The sequence below is a fragment of the Phaethon lepturus genome, unplaced genomic scaffold (genome assembly GCF_000687285.1).
Source record: "Phaethon lepturus isolate BGI_N335 unplaced genomic scaffold, ASM68728v1 scaffold11380, whole genome shotgun sequence".
NCBI lineage: Eukaryota > Metazoa > Chordata > Aves > Phaethontiformes > Phaethontidae > Phaethon > Phaethon lepturus.
In genome coordinates, this window is record NW_010509851.1 from 34,215 (window position 1) to 56,471 (window position 22,257).

The window sequence follows — 22,257 nt, forward strand, 5'->3', positions numbered from 1 at the left end:
CCCCAAAAAAAACTAATAATCTGTCAGGTTTACAATGATGTGGAAACTACCAATGAAACAAGTGGATGATAAAAAAAAGCATTTTAATTCCCATATAACTGTAGTTCAAACTTCTCAGCTTCAATCAGCAAAAACAATGTCTTAACATTATGTTACTGTTCTACTGATGTAAAGGACAACAGTAAAGCTTGTCTCTTTAAATACATACCAACTTTGATCAGATGGAGCACCATTAAGATTCTGTCCGTCAAAGCATAGTTCAAAGTTATCCACACAACTAGCATAATTTAGTTACCCAATATAAAATAGGAAAAAATATACTCATTTTAAAATTAAACAAAGCTGAAAAATATGGTGACCCTCGATTGTTTTTTATACAGTACTGTCACACTGGCCTAGCTATGTGTCATGATAAATGCTCTGCATATTTACTTGTTGTGACATATTAGTACATCAGATGCATTGTTCCAATGACTGCCTGAATTCATTTGCCTTAGGCTGGACAACACAGAGGAGTTTCAGATGAAGGTGTAATGCCCTCCCCTCCCTATGAAAGAGGCCTGAAATCATTGGTACAATATTACAAGCTTAGGAAAAAAATCCACATGGCTACAAAAATTCAAGTTTCAATGCCTCCTAGAAAATTTGAAATAAAAAGCATAGGGAGCATATCATCCTGTAAAGTACACAACTCAATTATTTTGCTTTGGACTTTGTTTTCCTTAAAAAAAAAAATTCCAGCAAATTAAGTCAACAAGGTAAATGCAACTGCTTCATATTAAACACTAGCAACAACCCATTAAGTACAAAAGAATAAAAAATAGTTTGTGTTCATTTTAATGACGAACAATGGGCACAATAGCCTAGTGTCCAATTCACATCACAAACTAGCCAAAAACCGGACAAGTAAGAAGTAATCAACCAAAAAGTTGTTTAATATGACACTTTCTCCATTCCTTGTATTTTTATTCTGTGGGACTGAGGTATACACCAGGGAAGTCAAAAAGTTTGACAGGAGGGGAGCCTTGGAGGAGGGAGGAAACATTATTACATCAGATACCTTTTAGCATGACTGTCTCTTTTGACTAAGTGCCAGAAGAGTTACCCATGCTCTGATCAGTCTATTATTTTCATTATTGGTCATTTCTTCCGCAAGATTATTTTGCAACTGATTAATCAATAGCAACCTTCTTGAAAATTCAAAATGGTGAAGACACCTAATTAATGCCATTATTAACTTCTCCAGTGCTTATCACCTATACCACCTGCTAGCATAGAGTCAAAAGTTTTAAAACCAAATTTCAATACGGTGTTGGCTTTATCTGTGATGCATATTTAAATGATTGGCTTTCACCTATCAGTACGGGAGAGGTAAGGTTTGTATGGCAAAGACATGCTTGAGAGCCACTAGCCCAAATTAGCTTCACTGGTTCACTGACAAAGTACAAGTGGATTTGGGAAAGCTGTCTTTGTATTTCCATACCAAGCTGCAATTTTCTTCATTCATGTTAACAGATACATGAATGTGTAACATAAGCACAGTCACTACTATGTCTGAATAGGACCCAAGTAGCTATATCCTATAAATAATAAAAAATACATTTTTCTTTTGATAACTGACTGTAGATGTGAGGACTCTGTATAATTCAACCAAATGGTTGTATGCTGTACAGTCCTGTGCAAATATCATAAAAAAATTAATAATCCTTTTTTGCTATAAGGCTTTGACCCTACATTTTTCACAGCAACATAACTACCATCCAGCCTGTACCATATTTTGCAAGCCTTCAGTCCAAAAATTCAAACAGTCAATCCATATAGTGTCCACTTGTGGCACCCTGAAGTCATATGCTCTGTCAGTCGTCTAAAGGCATACAAACTTCCCCAGATTCATCCCATCGAGACTGGTCATTCTGTTCTTCTACATCATCACCAAGCTCCTCATCACCTTCTCCCACTTCATTTTCCTCGTATTCTTCATCCCTAGGGAAATCTGTGTCCTGCACCTGGTCTGCTCCCTCTTGCCCTCCAGGTTGAGATTTATCTGCACAGTCTACACACACTCCATAACGTCGTGATCCATGTCTTATTCCAACGCTGGCTGCTAGCATGAAAATCTTCTTACATACCATACATTTATACTTTTTATCCTTTTTATGCACCTATGAAAGAGAAATATTAACAGCTTAAAAAATATATATCAGGTTGCGGTTGCATTTGCTTGTAGTACTAGAAAACTATCAATAATTACCAATACAAAAATTCATTTTCTGAACTCTTCCCAAAGATACCCCAACACTGTTCCAAGAATGGGAAGTACTACTAGTGATCTATTTTGATTACATAAGCTATTGTCCACAACCAAACCACCTGCTTACTGTTCAGCACGGCAGGTGGCTGAATGGCTGCCTGTTCTGTAAGCAGGTAAGTGTTCATTTTATGACTACTCACTATACAGACTAAGACTCTGGAAGGCAATGAGAACAGTATAAGCACTTATGTTGCACAGAGGATCATATCTCATTTAGAAAACTGCCTTTACAATTTTAAGTCCTGGAAACATTTAGAACAAGCCAGGAGCCATTAAATTCCACATAAATTCAAAGAGCAAGAACCTTCTTCCATGACACTTCCCTCCCAACAACAAACCAAACCCAGCAACACCTCTCCAGGTCCCTTTGGTGAATTTTTTGTCCTGTATGTAGAGTGAGCTTGCGTGTAAAATTAGAATGCTGCTTCTAATTTTAATTCTAACACTTGACTAAACTTAAGTTTTAATTTTTAATTTGGGAGTGTGTTAATTGTACAAGTAACTGAATTCAGCAACCATATATAATAGTTACCATGTTGGAAAAAATTAAGTTGAAGACTTCGATCTTCTATCTGGTGTCCCCCACAACTATGTGCTTAAATATCACACTGAAGGTCACATTGGAAAATTTTAGGTAATTGCCATTTTAGATAAAACAGAAATTACAACCCAGATGAGGGGAAAAAAAACAAGGTCAAGCTACAAATAGTTACTTTAGTCGCACTGTATAACCTGTACAGCTGCTACTACATGTTTTTTCCTCGGCCTCTAGACTTGTTATGATAATGCAGAAATTTTGAGGTGACTGTTGAAAGGAGAGGGGAAAAACAAAAACAAAAACCAACAGCTGTTCTGACTCCACCAGGGAGAACACACTTCAGTTAAAGCACAAGGGCTGAGCTCACTCTTTAGCTATTTTAACCCTGTCCAACTTCATCTCCTTTCCTGGAGGGGAGAAAAAGAAATAAAAAAATCTTCAGCTACAAGACCTGGTCAGATACTGCAGGACAGAAACCTGAAGTCCCAGTCTACTCTTCGTGGTAGACTGACTCCCACCACTGTTGCTACCTTCTCTGGTGAGACACAAAGGTAGAAGTAGTGTAGCTGCTGGGACGTGTTACATGGTATCACCACCAATAAGGTGACAATGACCTAATCTCCTCTGCCCAGTCACAGAACTGCCTTGTACCATCACCACGTCCATCACTGCAGTCACCTACATACACTACAGAACAAAATGTCCTTCAGACTTGGTAACATCACAGATACTTCTGTCCGTTCAGGCCTCTACGCCTTCACCAGGTGATATGGGAGGAGGATGAAAGGCAGCAGAAACAGGGTGGAGAGAAGTCCAGTGGAACATAAAAAAGATACTGGTTCTAAAATTTACGTAGGAGCTGTTAACATATGCCTTTCCTACCTGTACAGCAGTTTAAGGAATTAAAATTACAACAGTTGTCTTACAAATATTTTCTAGAATTAGATCCTGATATGACTCAAGTTATTATTTACTTCTTATAATATTAGTGGCTAACAGAAAGTCCATTTCATGACAGCACAAGCTAGAAAGGGAAGTTAGGAAGACTTACACCAAAGGCTCTTTTCTGCATCCGCATTAAAACTTGGAAGCTCACAACTACTTTTTCTACCCACTGAAGAACAAAAAGCCAACTGTGAGGGGGCTATGGAGACTTACTGACCACCTTCATGAGGGAGCAAGGTGGTCTGCTAATTCTCAAAGGACTGAGGAAAACTACCAAAATGGAGAAGTGCAATTTACCCCATTCCCTCTACTAACCTATTTCCAGTATCTGCAAAACATGTTGCAAAATGAGGCCTTTTTAAAATCACAGCTTGGAGAAAGTGTTACTACCTTCTCACCACCAATATGATCTTGCTTTTATTATTCCCCTAAAACATACCTTGGATTTTACACACTAAATATTATAATGAAGTGTTAATTTCCTTACAGACTAGATACAAAGTACCTGCAAAATACCCAAGACTGATAATACTTTCCCTGGATCCTCAGATAAACAGTACAGAAGTCAAATCCTGAGTTATGCAACATGCACAGGACAAGGTAAATTCAAGTGCTGATTATGGTATTGGTAGAATGCAGGTCAGAAGGACATTTACTTTCTGCATGTCAGGTATTTTCCATTCTTTCCTAAATCTTAAAGCAGATACTATACTTTGTCTAGTTGTAAAATAAGTATTTCAGAACTACCCCAAGATATTGCACAGTTGCTGATTAATGGGGTGCCCTCACAAAAATGGTCATGCAACACTATAGAACAAGATGTGCTATTCTACTGCAGTAACTCTTAAGCCAAAATTCCCTTTTGTTACCTACAGAATACTTACATACACTGCATCTCTATCACATCACTTTCAAAATCACCTTGAAACTATTCTCTATCAGACATCCAGTGACTGTCCTAACTGACACTGCGTTTTCCATTAAGAATACAAGAGGTATAGTTATCACAGAGAGATGTTTATCCTCATCCATTTTAGGTTAAGATAAAACAGTTTACATTACAGCAAATCACAGAACATTGTTTCTCTGAACTACCAAAACATCTGCAAAAGACAATGAAAACCCACTCGTACATGTGCGTACACACACACACTTGAGGTTACATACCAAGGAATGTCTCTTTACATGCTCTCTTCGAGTAAACAGCTTCCCACAGATGTCACAACTGAAAGATCTCACGCCTGTGTGAATGAGCAAGTGTCTCTTTAGTGTTCTTCTGTATTTGGCTACATAATTACAGTGTGGGCACTTCAACTTGTTCATGATTAAAGCAGAGGAATCACCTACAAGAAAATAAGCCATCAGGAAAAAAAGATTATGAAACACAAAAAACCTATTTTAATATGTTCTGCCTGGTACACGAAAATAAACAGGTGCCAAAACAATAAAGCACCCACATGACTTTTCATCAGCCAGATCAGGACAATGCCTGCCTGCAGGAACCACAAATACTGGTAGGTTCTGCATGTATGATCTTGCTAGAAAAATACCTAGTTGTAACCAAGGAATTTTTACTACAGAAGTATAGATCAATTCTTTAAAAAGAAGTCTTATTTCATGAATCAGAGTAAGTTAGCTGCAAGTTAGCAGTATTCCATTTTCTAGACATCACCTATACCAGAAAACACCTTGTTCTGTATTAGAAAATGTCTAGCTCTGTGGCATTTAAACAGTTACAATCTTCTCTCCCAATATTCTGTTCAGAATTATGGGCAGGAACTGCCTGCCAAGATCTAACTCTATAAATAAATAAAAAAAGAAAGTATAACTAAGCAAGAACGAATATTGACAAAAGGAGTAGGAGATAAGAGGTAATAATTCTGAAACAGCTAAAAAGGGAAGTTATTGGTTCAGATCTTAGCTATTCTCTACCCAAAGTGTATTTTGGTCTAACAGAAAAAATAAAGAGCAGAAAAAACTTCTGGAAGTAGCAATATCCCACTTCTTCCTGATGATGGAAGAGAGCTATTTGCATATCCTTGGACCAAGGACAACACAGCTTGCTCAAAGGATATGTGCAACAGTTTTACTACAGCTGCCTATTACTGTCTGAAACAGAAAAGCACAGGATGCTATGACAGCTATGAAGGTGGCCACACAGGAATACAAGGCTTATTTTGAGAACAGGGTATTGACTCAACTCACTACAGGTGAGATAATTTATGAACATGATGACCATCTAGAAGCATCCAAAAAGCACTGGCTAAGGCTACATGATTATATGTGTAAGAGTTTCTAACATTCATACTGACAGGAAGGAAGCAAGTGTAATTGTGTGTTATGTGCATGGGCATGCACGCCTGTATCAAAGATGCCTCCTCGCAGCTTCAAAATCCATCACAACATGGAAGTTAAATTTTGCTAATATTCAAAAGTTTGCTTTGGTATTGGAGCACTCATGCAAGCTGCATGTCAACATGTCACATAATGGCTTACATGAAGAAAAGAAGTTCAAAAAAGGTTTTAAATTGCAGTCTTACACATATCAGCAGAGGTATGACAGACAGGCAGACATCAGGGCTGTAAGATATATGGGAGTTTAATGGTTTAAGAACAGGTAGATCTCCTAAAACCCGAGTTCTAATCCCTTGCCTGCTAGTGAATTTCACCTTCTGATGACACAATTTCTTCCACAGTAAAAACCAAAATATTTAAAGTAAACCATAAACCACATCCTAGTAATTGCTCAAAGTTACAGAGAAGAGGTAGGCATTGCTATTACCCAGTCCTTAAGATCCTATTTTTACTGAAGACTTTATGTATTTTAAGGATATAGCAGTAATTATTTTAGATGTGATGGTTTATTTTGGTATGTTTTTAGACAGAAGAATAATTACAGATAATTGCTTGCTTGAACTATTAAGAAAGGCACATAAGCTGTGAAAGGGTACGTTATGTAACACAAGTTTGACTGAAGATGGGTATAGTTATGGCTGCATTGAATTCAAAACCTTTATTGCAATTAAGTTTTTATTTTTAATAGCCAGAAGTAGGCTCTGAGATCCATCTTTAAAATTATATTTAACTTCTATCTTTATCACCCAAGTGTTCAATTTCAACGCAAATTTATCTTTAGTTATCTTATGGGGAGGTGGGGGAGAATTTATCAGATCATTAAAGGCCTCAGGTACCTTCATATTCAGGCACAATACAAGAGCTGGTATAAATCATGTCCTGTTTTTACTTTTCCATACATTTGAATTCCTTTTCCTCCTTCCAAGGAAGTACTCCTATTTACATTATCCAGAAAGGCAAATGATATGGAAGAAGATTATGTAAACACTTAATCTTATAAATCTCTACACAAATTAATCAAATATTACCAGCAGTGACACAGAAGATAAAGAACCCCTATCAGAGGCAAAAAACAGCCTCCTCTCCATCAGATATACTTGCCATTTTCCCAAGCTTCTTTTGGCCAAGATTCTGGCAGCAGTCCGTACTTGAAGTCACTCGAAGTACCCGGCAGCAGTCCATACTTGAAGTCACTCGAAGTACCCGGCAGCAGTCCATACTTGAAGTCACTCGAAGTACCCGGCAGCAGTCCATACTTGAAGTCACTCGAAGTACCTGTTAGAGACACAGCCTTACTTTAGCTTCCCGGGTTCTCATCAGTCATAGCAAAATAGATACCCTTTTTAAACTGTGATAAAAAAAGTTTCAAATCTTAAAATAGTAATTATAATCTTTTTTCACATGATCTTCAATACTGAGATGGAGAAATACCTGTGTTCCTAATTTCAGTGAAATTAGACCTTTGAATTGCTCTCACAGCACCATTTTTTCTCCCCATCCTGAGAAAAATTCAAAGCCTTTTTCATACTACAGGAACTTTTATGATAAGGCTATTTATTCCCTCACTATCATCATGACAGGGCTAATGGGATTCTCTTTAGAACTGCTTTGTGCAGTGACTTCATCTGGTCTACCACAGGCAGTCTAGTTGGTACAAGAGTAAACATTTTCTACTGGAGGTGTGATTGTCTCTATTGCCTTAAAATATCTCAGTGGTATATAAAGTGCTTTAAATACCTTTATATAAATAAAAGTATCCTACAGCTATGTCTAAATCCTTTTTGAATAATCATCTCCATTACTCTATAACCACATCAATTCAAGAGACCATAATTACTTGGAATATACCAGCTTAAAAGACTAGTTTGCGTATTTACATTTGGTCTTTACACAAGCTCTTCATGCAGTTTGCGTGGTCTTTGCAGCTTTTTTCCCCCTCTTTGAAAGAAGAAAATCATTTGGAAGTGAACAGTGCCTTAAAAAGAAAGAGATCCTTGCTTGTTTAATTCTATGCTTTTGTAACATGCAAGAATTGCATGAGTGAATATGGAATCACTATTACACAGCACAGAGAAGAGAACTATAAATAGTACACCATGCAAAGCTGCACTAGGCATTTGACAAAATTGTATTTGTGGGGCAAAGACTTTTCTGGCAAGAGCACAAATCAATCTTCCCCCCAGTCCCCAAAACAGGAGTTTGTTGGAAAACATGAACTCATAAATCCATTACTTTCCTCACAGGCACACAGTTATTAAATAAACTGCAGTGGGAACTAGCAGATTTCCTTTCATTTGTCTGGATGGTGCTCAGGTCCTCACACTGGTTTCCCAATGTCATTGTTGTGACAAGTCTTGAGAAGGGCTTCACAGCAAATAGATAAATTTTTACTTTCAAGCGCAGGACTGTATGTTTTAATAGTACAAAGACCTTCTCCTTTGTCCCTGCACTACTCGTTATAAGGATTTCTCTAAGTATAAACTAGAATTTCATGGAGCTAGCAGTACGCTGCATACTGAAACACTCACAGCTTACAGTTTTGCAGAGAAAAAAGTACAGATTACAAATCCTCACAGCATTAGACATATACAGTAGTTTCATTTACTGCTCAGGCAATGTCAGAGTTTGTAGCAGTGGTTTCATTTGCAACATAAGATAACACTTCAAAGGAAATCAATTAACAAATAGGAAGCTTATGATTCTATCCTATCCATTAGACAATGGCAAATGATAAGCAAAGCTGGATCATGACTGCCAAACTAGGTATTCCATTGGAGCTTTTAAAAATAAGAGCTGGAGTAGACGAAAGAAGAGAAATCCCAGCATTTTAGCTCATCCACCTTACTATTTTGGTATAGAAAGAAAGGGAAAGAAATAAAGCTCCCGCTCTTTTAAGAAAGCACGCAGTGAGGAAATATTTTTTTATTTTTTTAATTACTGACTCTAATAGCTGTTATGTCCAAAAGAGGCAAGAACTTCTTACACTAATTTGGAGCTATGGACTCTAGCAATGGCATCTCACAACAGCTCAAGGAACAAAACACAGATATGCTATAGACATGCCAACTACACATTCCTTTGAGGTGAGCAGTAAAACTTCATTCTGTAATACACAAGAAAGGATTAGTGAAGAAAGAGTGCTGTACGGTTCTTGGCAAGAACAAAGATGACCTGACTGCAAAGCTAAAAGACATCAAATTAAAAGCAGGTTTCCCGGATCTATCAGCGCCAACTTTTATAATCTGTTTAAAATGTTAGACCTTTCCTTCACAGTTTTTTTCCCTCCAATAGAACTGTCCTGTCTCTAGTTGACCAGTGGAAGATCAGTGATCAAAATATTTTAATCACTTTTTCCCCACCTTACGGGAGGAATACCTGTGAGATCAACAGATCAAGCCTTTACTGCTCACAGATGTAATGTTTATGCCACATATAAGCAATATTGCATAGCTTCCTTCAAAATAAGCATACATCAAAGGCTGACCATAGGTAGGAGTTGTACCAAGCTGAGCACATTTCTAACTGTCACTTTGACAGTTCTTCTGGATCTAAGAGAACACAAATTGAATTTCATTAGGAACATTTATGCTCACAGCTGGTATTGAGGTTTGAGGGAAGTTAGGAGCTCGACCCTGCATAGGTCTAGATCTTAGTGTAAGACTCTGCATAGAGCCAAACAGAGGTAAGAGCTGTAGTCTATTGTAGGTAATAGCTACTAAATCTTTCTACCTCCAATCTGAAGACAAGACCTGCTATAACATGAACGAACACCGGCACAGATACCACAAGAGATAAGAGGTTGCTACAGACACTTTAGTGTCTGCACAGTACAGGACGAAGTAGATCATAATTAAACCTACTGCTTATTCTTAGAATAATTCGTTGATCTGGAAAACCTGCTTTCTAGATTAAGCCCACATATAATGTGTTCAAAACAACAAAACCGGCATTTTTAATGTCTAACGGCTCATCCATACAGGAAAGACAAGAATTACATATAGACTGGGAACTGGAAGTGCAATACCTAGCCTCTACTAGTTTCCCCAGGTGGACATAAGCCTACAGACAGATAAGCTTCTGACTGTAGCTGAGCCCAATAGAAGATGTTATAGACCCCTGTGGCTTGTAACAGCTTCTCCCATTCCTCCTCCCACCCATGCTACTGCCCCCTGAAACCTGCTTGCAAAACTGCAGGTATAGTCATCATCTAACCTGTTCCTGTCAACTTAAGCCCAGCTGATTTTGACAGGAGACTGAAAGCAACTACATATGCATTTGCACTGGTACACTGGGGGTGAGGTGCAAAGCGGGAAATACATACAGCAGTGAGAAAGGTCTTTAAAAAAAAAACCCCACACAAGAGTGTAACTGGAAGCAGTAATGTTCTGTATCTCCAGACCAGGTCATCTGACAACTTTACTCTTCTCTAACAATACCTTTTTACAGTGTAATTGATTCCTAAAAGAGATGTAAGTTAATAATTCAAATGTCAATGAGCCTCTGACATCTACCATGTTTTCTTCTACCATGCGTGGAGAAGACGTTTCTATCAGTAACCTCATCTTAAAAAAAAAAAAGGAAAAAAGAAAACCCAACAACAAGCAAACCCAAAATAATAAAAATAAAACAGAATAGAAGTAAGCAGAATTACAAATAACACATAAAATTATCAAGATGTCAATTTGAGAAGAGATGAAGACAGTCCAAAATACAATGAAGTGGTTGTATGGGCTTTTACACAGCTAACAAAAACTTTACAGAAGGATTTTATGTTCTACTGTTTCTTCTCAAGAAAAAGAATAACCAGAATTCAAACACACTGATTTTCAGTTTTGAAGGCAAGATGTAGCGGAGTATTACCAGAAGGAGAGAACGCATCTGAGAGAAAACATCCTTAGTTTGACAAGTTTTGCTCTTTTTCTGTAAAGAGAAATATGCCAATTTTTGGGGGAAGAAAAAGGAGACATTACTGAGTAGGTGATGATCAAGGAGGTTAATGAGTACATCAACGATAGAAGCCATTGAACACGTCATTATAGAAGGGGATATGGATGAAGGGTGCGTTGAGGGAGAAGATACAGCTGTCTAATTAACTTAACTTCTGTTTTCTTTATACATATTACCACTAAAAGCAGTGCCAAAACTAGAGAAAAAGGAATACTACTGTTTTTCTCATCAGGTTTTCTGATATTGACTGCTCATTCAGATCAATTAAAAAAAGACAGGAAGTAGACAGGATAAGCGATTAGGCCATAGCTTTCAAGGATTGTAAAGCGAGCAGTGGTAATCTACTGATACAATCTGGATTGCTATTAGAGAGCTGGATTTGTTGCTTATGTTAGGTAACACGACAGAAAAAGCAGCACTGCCAAGACTGACATACTGGGAAGGTGGGGGAAAGAAAATATATTGTACTCCATTTGTTCCCAGAGTATTACTCGCATCTTGAACCTTGCTTCTGAAAAGGTGTCAAAGCATATCGCTTCTCAACTGCCTCTTGCAACAGAAGGCTCGGACAAACTTACGACATTTTGCCAATGCAATCTTACTCATACTCCATGTACTCCTCCCAATTGCTCTGATTTTTTATGATTTCTCATTCATGAAAAAAATGGTTTATTGCCTTGACTACGGAGGCAGATCTATCACCAACTAACCCTGCCAGATGAACATCAATTTATGCCAAATATATTATCCACTTGCTTTTTCAACTTATCACATATTCCCTGAAAAACTCCTCCTTGAGGAGGAAGATGTTAAACAGTGTAAGACTCAGTAAGCTATTTTCAGGAAAATAGCCCTTCTTGACTTCACTGTCAAGAAAATACATTCATCCATAAACTTCTGGACTATGTTGAGAGCTCAAGGGCCAGATCATGAACACTGCAAGTCAATTTAAGGATGTACCTCAACAGCTTTCACAAGTAAAGTATTCAAGAGATAACTCAAAGTCTAATATAAACATTTCACATCCCCTTTTAATTGTCTTATATTTAAAGTGTTAATATAAGTAGGACTTTTAAGGAGATATACACCTGAAAGTCTGCATGAAACTCATGGAGACTGACTAGCATTTAGGATTAAGATCCTTCAATACAGTTAAAAAACACCAACCATTCTAGATCTCTGGTAACCAAATTAAATGTCTTGGTATTATGTTCTGCTCCTATTTTCTTGGTAACTCTTTGAAAAAGTGACTGCAGAACAAATCCAAGAAAATAAGTTTGACTTGTCCTCAAAGCTGCCAGTTTCTCCCTAATGAAGGGGTGAAAAAGCATCCAAGTAAAAAAAAGGAAAATGAAATTTATTCCCATCTTAGCTCCAATACAAGGGTTCTCTACACAGTAAAGCCGCTAGTTTCTTTCTGCATCAGCACTGAAGAACTGCTATTGCTACCATTTTATCAGCTACATGTTGTAGCTTTTAAACATGTTTTCTTAAAGGAAGAATCAAATGTCAGCTTGAGGGACAGGAAATAGAAGTTATCACCATGCATCATGATTAAAGACCACTGATGTCACTGTAGTAGAGACAAATACACCAAAAACTTATACGGGTCTTCATTTGTATTTATTCTTATGTAAAGACATACACTGCTGTGTAGAGACTGTTTTGGTCCAAACAATTTTTTATGCTAAAACAGTTGAAAGGAAATGCTAAGGAGATCTTCACTTCACATTAGCTTCTCTAATTGCAGGCAGTCTTAGAAGCAGCAGCATAATTCACCAAAACCTTTGTGTCTAACTAGCATCTCAGCGTCATTCAATCCACACTTACTTTGCCAAAGCCTAATGCTGTCCAGGAATACCAAGGGATTTTGTCTTTACGCTGGGCTTTGAAGAAAAGCAAGGTACTCGACAGTGGCACAAATCTGAAAAAAATACCATAACAAAAAAGAAAAAACCCAACCCCTCCAACAAAACACAGCCCCAAAACAAAACAAAAACCCCAGATACTTCCTCATGAACTCTGCATAATAAAATCCAGGAGTATGTGACAAACTAAGCTTGCCAGCTTAGTGTGGTGGTGTAAGGAGAGCATGACACCAGTCATGCTCTCCTTACAAAGGTAACATGCAACATTATACCCTAAAGAAAGGGTATCAACTCAAGGCACAAGGTAACAAATGTGTAAAAGACTGGAACTTTTACACAGTTCATACTTTCCATACATGACCTGACCATGAAAGACAACTGCTGCTTAACAATGGGGTTTTTTTTCCAGCTTTAAAGACCACATTTTTAAAAACGTCCCCTCAACCCCCACCCCAAGCCCTGGGAATACAAGAAGTGACTGAAGTTCTGCAATTGTGGCTACATCTCTGCAGTAAAAATGGCAATTCTGATCTTGCTAACTCCCCTCTCCACTGTTCCCAGTGTGACAAGATGAAGCTTTTAACTAACAAAGCTGCACCCATGAAGGCTAGTGGTTAAAATGAAGTTGTCTGCTAAACCTGTACTCCTACCAACGCACGTATACTGCAAGTACTACAGTGAGCTTTAGTGTAAATGCATAGTATAAGCTTGTTATACTACACTATTCCACATTTAGTATAAGCGTTCTACACTATGAACACATTTCTGGTTGGATTTACTAATACCTGCCAGAAACCGGCACAAGAAAGAAAAGATGCCTGCCTCTCTCCTCCACCCCAAAACAAGACTCCAAGTTCTGTACACAAGAATTCATGCACAGAGAATAAATGGTTGGGCAGTGAGCAAAACAACTCAGCAAGGGCAGAGAACCTCAACAAGAAATGCTGAAGGAACCGTCTTTTAGTCAAACTACATGCCACTTGGAACCTATTTATTCAGTTACCAACACTGAGGATGACCTACCCCTTCCCTCAAATTAAAAAAAAAAAAAAAAAACCACAAAACCCCAAAACACGCTAAGACTTGTAAGCCCAGAGTAACTGTAGAGCAATTAGTCAATTTATACTTCTACAAAATCTTGCATGACAAAGCTACTCTAGTGTAAGAGTGCTCTCACAGGGAGTTGTGGTGGTGTAGCTGAACTGAACAGGCCTACCAATGCAGAAAACCTACAGGTTAAATAAGAAACCTAACATTGTTTTTCTGTACCATGTGTCAGTGAAAGCATAAAGGTTATTTTCAGAAGTCCTTCAGTGGTCTTTTAGCTTCAGAAGTATCATATGGGAATGGACAGGCATGAGAAGACAAGCATGTAAGAGAAGGGGGCTGTGGATAAAAACAAGACTTTACTTTCTAGGGTAATTACTATCTGGAAAAAAAAGCTTTTAAAGGAAGTTGTATTCTAATCTTCATGATAGTTTAAAAAAGCTCCACACTACTCTGAAAATCAACTACAAACCAAAAGGATCTGAAACATCTGGAGTAAAAACACTTTCACCACTAGCACATGATAAAATTAATTAGATTGGACTTACTGAGCTACATCTTTGAGATGCAGGAGGGAAGCTAGCTGAAGAAATCGCACAGCTAACTTCTGTGGCTGGAGTTATGCCCCCGAAATGAATCTAAAAGATACATGGCCCCTGATTTTCTTTATTTATGGAGTTGCTGCCATCATTGTCACTATTTCATAAATGAGGTAGAAAAAGATCTTTTTTTTGCTATGCAAAATATAGCACTTCAGATTGATAATTTTTCAACGTGAACGTATTGCCTGCACTTCAGTTGCAGAAAGACGAAAAAAAAGTTATTCGGGCAGAAAAGGTCTGTAGACACCACAACGTTCTTCAACCCATCCACCTTGCTTTAAAAAAAAAAAAAAAAACAAAAAAAAACCCCCAAAAAACAACCCACCAAAAAACCCCAAACCAACACAACAGTAATATGCAGAACACTGCTTAAAAATTGCAAGATCAGTGCTCGACCATACATGAGAATGTGAGGATCTACTTGTGTTTGGGATCATCCCTGAGAGAGATGAATTTAATGAATGGGGAAGAGGTTGGCCTTTAGATGTTGTACTCTCTTCAGATGACTTCTGAAAACCCATGGGGCCTTCAATACCAGGTTACATAGGGAATGGGGGCAAATAAAGAGGTTAAAGGTCCATGAAGCAATTTTAATCTTTCAATCAGGTTATCAGCTGGAGGTCTGAGGAAGATCTGACTGAGTCGTAGTGCCATGGAAGAGTAGGAAAAGCTCCATTTTCTTACCCTACTTTTTTATTTGTAACTCAGTCAGTCAAATAGAGTTTATCTCTACAAGAATTGTATACATGTCCAGATAATTCTATCAATCTTTATTTCTTCAAATACAAAGCTACTTTTCTTTATTCTGAAGTCCTAATCAAGTTGTGTTATGCTGCTCCCTCACATCATGAGGAAAACTGTGACTAGCACTATATTTTTTTGTAAGCCAGTTTAGCTGCTGCTTGTATCCTTCTCGAAGTTGTGGTTTCTACAGCAAGCTGAATTAAAATTCCTTAAGAACCCCCTAAAAAAAAAAATCATTCAGGAACCCTTTTTGTTCCACAAAAGGGTTGCTTTCATCCTGCCCTTGTCCTTTCCCTCATGCCCACCACCAACACAGTATATGACACAGCATTATCTAGCCTGAAAACCATGGTAACAAATAATCTGCTGAGAGCTTCACAAAGCTATTGGGATGTTACACACAAGTCTCCTTAAAAATCAACACAGTCAGCTCTGGAAAGCATAAATAATACTTCACAGTTCTGTTCTGAAGCCTGAGGATAGGACACTTGTAGTCCAAAAACCAGGCCCAAATGAAAAACAAATTCAAGAAGTGATAAAAACTTATAAAAAACTATGAACAGACATTAAGAATATGATGAGTTAGAATCACTGAGCTTTTATGAACTGGAAACTGACTAAGAGATGCTGACTGATTGCACTCTTATTTTCACCAGGGTAAATGGTTAATTTCAGGATGCACCATGGCTGTGAAGATATTTTTTTTAGCACATTATCAACTAGGAGAGAAAGCAGTGAGGTATGTGGTAACATTCAGTGTGAAGAAATACAGCTATTTTAATTAATATAGCTAAAACTGGAGAAGGCTGGAAAGCTTCAGTAAGAGTACGTAAATGAAGTAAGATGGTACATGCAATTTAAAATCTATCTCAACTTCATGGAGTTTTTTGAAGCTCAAACTGCTACTTTTACAGGGGAGGTAGAAACACACTGGCAATGCAGAGTGAGAGGAAGGAGAAGCTGACATATCCTTATGGATACCTGTAGGAAAACTCACATTCGACAAGGAGCAGTTTAACATGTTTGCTTCACTGGGACAAGAGGGGTAACAGACAGTTCAGAAAGCTTTTATTGTTTATCATCTAATAAGTACCTAGCAGCACCCAACCGGAAAATCCATCTACTATATAAGTCAAGTTAGTGGCTTTTGGGGCAAATTTTTGTAGTGTGAGGAATCTTCTCAAATGGGCCTCCGTTCCACTGTACCTCTGGTATTTCATCCCCCTCACAAAAACACTAGGCAACCCAAAACCATAATCAAGGACACAGCAATCCACTGCGTGTAACTGGACATCTCATAACCACAGTTGGTGTTGGCTATCCCCATCAGCACACGACAGAGCATAATAGTAGCAGCACATTCTTTCCTTTTTAGCAACCAAAGGGACAGAGCACTCCTTAGCTTTCAGCATAAGAATTGACTATCCTTTATTTTTTTCTCACAGAATTGTTTTATATCTATTCCAGAAGACATTTTCTTATGTCTTTAACTCCCAGTGCCTATTATTTTTGCTACTTTTTAATCTCCAGAAGAAATTTAATCCACAACTAAAAAGTTACCGTATAACCTGCAAGTTACTCTACAACTCATATTTGTCATTCTTCCAATTCGCCACTCCTCCCTCTTGCACTTTCCTTGGGCATAGAGGGAAGGATTGAAAGAAGAGTGTTGAAGAGTGGAATCTACCTGCAGAGGGAGGAAAAGACTAGCTAGCAGTAGAGGAAAAAGACGACCGAATGCTGAAGCACAGACTAGGGGTGAAAGTAAGCTATACCAAGCCCTACTTCCAGCATCTCTTCTTGTTTCAAACAATGTGCATAAGAACTTCATAAAAGTAAAGGTCATCTTATAAAAATATTAGATACGGCTTCCAAAGTAGTTCTAACACTGACAGAAAATGTAATTATTTACTTGGGGCCACTTATGTTGTGCTCTGAAAGTACCAAGGATATCATTAGTTGACACTATTTTATAGTTCAATGAAATAAACTCTCCCCTGCAATCACAGAACTTTCAACCGTTTTGGACAGATACCACAGCACAAATTCTGTGCCCCCAGCCTCTAATACAGCTCTTTTCATCAAGATGTTGCATAGATGTATTTTGTAATTTAATTCTTTAGCACAGCGAGTTACTGGAAACCTTGGCGCTTCTGTCCAAAAAAAACTGAACAAGGGCTAAACTTGTTTAATCATTACTGCACTGCCCATATCCTCCATTATTTCTTCAAGAAAGTTCCACAGCACATATTCCAATTCTGCAAACAGGCCTTTACTTCTGTTGCTGGGGTCATCATTTAGTAGTCATATTCTCTGTGCTATTTCAAACAGTAAAAGAGGTTGACTATCTACCCCATATAAATCAGAAACAGAAATCTCATCCTAAATTGTGTCAGCTCCTGCTCCAGACTCTCTGCTGTCCTTTTTCATGCCATTGCAACTAAGCATGTATCAGCAAGCAGCACAGCCTGGCACAGAGAGATTTGTGGGTCCTAAGGACTCAACATCCCCACTATACACCTAAAGGTGCTTCATTTAAGGCCAGATCTAACCTGGTGCTGTGGACCCAAGGTCTGTCAGCAGCCAGCATGCAATAAGCATGTTCCTGAAAGACAGCTTCTACTTTCATTTCAGCCAGAAGAAACCCTCTGAAGTCTAAGAAAGCTTAGACAGTACAAAAAGATCAGGAAATTCACTTTACAAGTGCATGCTCCCAAGCTGAACTGCAAAGCTAAAGCTGACCTACCCACTGTGTCCAGAGATGAAGACTAGAGATAAACAAACCCCCTGAAGCATTTAGAGAATGAACATTAGCTCCTCAGCACAGCTGCTTCTCCAGAGCTGCTCCTGTTGTGCCACGCTACTTGCTAACTACACGGATGTATCTTGTACTGGCTGCCCCTGCCCACGTGCCACATGTACACAACTGTAGCTCCAGTCTGCATCGCTCTGTATTGTCGCATGTCATTGTGGTGCTCATGCACATACATGGGTACAGTACAGCACAGGGCAGTTGCCAGATGCCCACTGCTTATTCACCTGGTGCCTCTGCAGCTGCCAGACACGTAGACAGGCATTTGCAACACTGCGGGTAGAGGGCTGAGGCGCTTCAGGGCCCCAGAAGAAATGGCCTGTCCCTGCCACTGATGAAAGGATTTCTTTCAGCCTTGTTTTTAAACAAGTCTGGGGGTCCAGGAAGAAACGAATGCAGGTTTCCTCCAACCAAAATAAACGCAGGTTTCTAGACCTTCCCAAGAACTCAGGTTGCTTTCCAATCTCTTTTGTCACTGGAATACAAAATTATACAGAAATAGTCTATACTCACAGATGTGAGTGCCGATTTCCCCCCCCCCTTAATTCTACCCATTGAACCTGGGAAGCAGAGGACATCCACAGTCCCTTGATATTTCAAGGGGGCATACATTTTAAAATGCGTTAGAAACAGACACATCTAAAGAACTTGGTTCCAGCTATGTCTCAAATCCACCTTTAATTTACCCCAATTCAGAGGTCAAATTTTCAAAGCTTCTAATTCATCTAAAAGTGATACAGGTAAATGGCAGTACTTCAAATATTTACTTCAACTATTCACACTGTATAATAATAATAATAATTCAAAAAATAAAAACGTGAACTTAAATACATTGCCACAAATCCCAATTACACTGTGAACAGTCTGCTTATAATTCTGTGTGTGACTATTTGTTCAGCAAACAGATATTTAATCTTATTCTAGCATTTGCCTTCACCATAGATCCTTAAGCAAAAAAACCCCTATGAATTAAGGCACTCTCAGGATTTGTTTAAATAGTTCAACAAAAAGATATTCCCTCTACTCTATGTCATTGTGGCATCTCTTTCCAATTCGTCTTACAAATCTGCTTTAAGAGTTTATATTATACTAGCCAGGATTATTCCATTTTGTAGCTTCCTAGATACGCCTACAACAAGCAGCAGCAGAAAGTTGACTTCTGTTTCTGGGTGACACTCAGGTGAGGGAGATCACCACAAAAATCTTGGGCTAGTTTAGGTAAGGAAATTATAAAGGCCCTTTCTGTGCACCCAGCTAACAGCACTATCCACCAGTTATCACTCCTTGATTTCACGCCTAATAGCGGCTACAGATTAAATGTAACTGTAAGAATTTTAGTTTCTACCAGTTGGTAAGGATCCCCAAACACAAGCATCAAATGCAAACAGCATGTTACATGCTATATGGCATGGCACTGTCATTCCTTTCTCCAGCCGAAGATTCACTGCTGTGCCCCAAGGTAGAGAAACAGATTACTAACTAATTTAGTAATCCGACTGGTGTGCTGACTTTACTGAAAAACCTACCCAACATACCTTTATAAAGTAACACTGTCATGCATTTTATTCAATAATTTAGTTTTCAAATTACATGACTGACATTAAGCAATATTTACCTGCTTCTTCCTTAATAAATGACAAATCTTCTTCTGGATATGGGACTGACGGTTGCAACACTGAGCAGTCTTCTGAGTTCTCTTCAGCATTAGGTGGTATATTATAAATAAATCTCTTTGCGGTTTGGTTTTTCCTTCTTGCTTTTCCAGGTTCTTGAACTGATTGTCCCTGCGCACCCATGTCATTCCATACAAAAACTTTTCCCTCACCTTGAGATTCATTTTCAGCCATTTCAGGTGAGCTGTCCTGGACCCAACTGCAGTCATTCATTTGGTAGCTTTCCATTTGGCCCTCATCAATAGAGTAACCATCATTCTCAGTTTTTATGCTACTTGCCAAGTTGGTAAGGTTTCGCGTTGCCCAGAAGCTGGCAACTTTCTGATCCCTTGGAGACAAACCATCCCTACTAACAGATCTTCTGTTGTAATCCACAACAACGGTCTCTGGAGCTTCTGATTTTATACTTATGTTTAAGGCATCTTTAATGAAGTTGCGGCAGGACTGGACAACCTCCGTCATCTGAAGGTAGCTGGCCACTGACATCACTTCAATGGCATTTTGGCTCGTAAGCACGAGGTTACCAGAATATAAGAAGTCCAAGATGACAGAAAAACCTTGAACAGCAACAACATCTAAATAGGTAACAGTGGTTTGGTTACGGCTTTCTTTGTTTGTAAAGCAATACAGAGTCTTAAAGAAGCGGCTGCCTGCAACCAGGATGTTCTTGTGAGCTCTGAAGACCCTCCCGCTCACCACAATATTAACGTCACACAGAATGCCTTTCTTCCTCTGCTCGTTGAGCTCTTGCAGGAGCTGATAGCAGTAAGAGTTCTCATTTGGCCTGCTGTTAAAGTCACAGTATCCTTCACTATTCAGTTCCGATGGTAACTCTGACTCCTGCAATTAAAAAAAAAAAAGCACAACCATAATTAGCTCTTAATGAATGCTCTCCTTAGTCCTCCAATGCTATAATAAGGATATGAAAATAAACTTAAGAAAATAATGTTATTCAAACGATTTTTTTGTTATTGGTCATAAGACAGGCTGGAATATATAATTTAAAAAGTGATTCTTAGTTTTCCAGAAATATTATATCATTCTGCACCCTCCACCCTCAAATTTGTAACAAAAACAGAACTGGCAGAATTGCCTTGAGGGCATAGGAAGTGAAATTTCAGCCGTAAGTATGGAAAGATTTAGCTGAGTGTGAAGTACTTGTTTTTCTTCACCTACATACATTAAAAGTTCAGGAGCCTCTCTTTCCGAAGATCTAACTAGATGGTTCATACATATACAATCTCCCATTCTTCCCTAGAAATCTCCACTTAAAGGGGTACGTAAAACCCTGATAACTGATTCAACACTTTCTTATGCTGAGAGATGAATACATGAAGATTAGGTCTCTATCTCCCAATTTAACTGTCTTTTATGTTTTAAAGAAAATGTATCACTGACCTATCACTGGTGTAGTTACAACTGCAGATAACTTTCTTATGCAGTTCTACAATTTAGACATTTATTCTTTATTTTGTGGCAGGCTTAGGATTAAATAGCTGTATTGCAAGTAGACAGAATATTGTGGGTGACCAAACAAAACTGAAGCTTCCATTACATTCTTTAATGAAGACTTTCTTGAATCAAGCTTCACTGAAACTTTCCAGTAGCAACACCTTTAACTGGTACATATTTATGTACCATATGTGCCTCTTTCACACTTTGTAAATAAATACATTAATAATTATATACACTAGTGTAATGCATATAATATACAGTATATTAATATAATAAGTAATGGATTGTCTTTGTACATAAAATAATATGTACCTGTGTGTCTCTTACAGCCTTTTTAAGATGTGATCTCAAACATGGCTTGAAAATTTTGCTAAAAGTAGCGTCAGACAATCCAGCACCAAGAAATTAGTTGTTATTACAGATTAGTACAGAAGGTGAAAGGTTGATAAGAAACAAGAGAGCTAAAATTTTCTAAATGCTGTAAAATCCAGTTATAACTGATGTTTAGACAGTGATGACTCAGAGCTGCTACAAAGCAGCAGCTAGAAGAAAGCAGAAAACACCACAGACTGGCATATTTGAGACCATACTTATATTGAGTGACATGTGCCGCCATCAAGAGCGGCAACAACGACAGAGTTTGTTTTGTACTGGATCTCTAAGGCTCTCTCTTCTTCCCTAGCAAGCAAGGACAGTTCAAAACTGGCTGGCTCCAATATGGTTTAGGATGACAGAAGATCCAATTTTGCAAGTTATATCATTATTTTCTCCTCTCATTTTCTAAAACAACTCGCACATTTTGGGGCTAAAGGTATCATTAAAGCTCTACTGCCTCAGCATTACAGGTCAAAACCAGCATTAACAATGTAATGTTAACACTGTCATGAGCCCATACTGGGCTAAAACATATGTTGCAGAAAAGTAGTACCCTTAATTTGGGACTATGGCAGAAACCAGCTA

At 38.3% G+C, this 22,257-nt stretch overlaps 1 protein-coding gene across 1 annotated transcript; it reads right to left on the reverse strand.

The window, feature by feature from the left end:
- Positions 1–928: 928 nt before the first annotated feature.
- On the reverse strand, positions 929–20,682 carry ZBTB10 (zinc finger and BTB domain containing 10; the record flags this gene model as incomplete). Its single annotated transcript, XM_010288650.1, has 4 exons — positions 929–2,162; positions 4,962–5,137; positions 7,251–7,424; positions 19,785–20,682. Coding segments are annotated over 4 exons (1,554 nt in total), but the record flags the coding sequence as incomplete, so codon positions are not given.
- Positions 20,683–22,257: the final 1,575 nt, after the last annotated feature.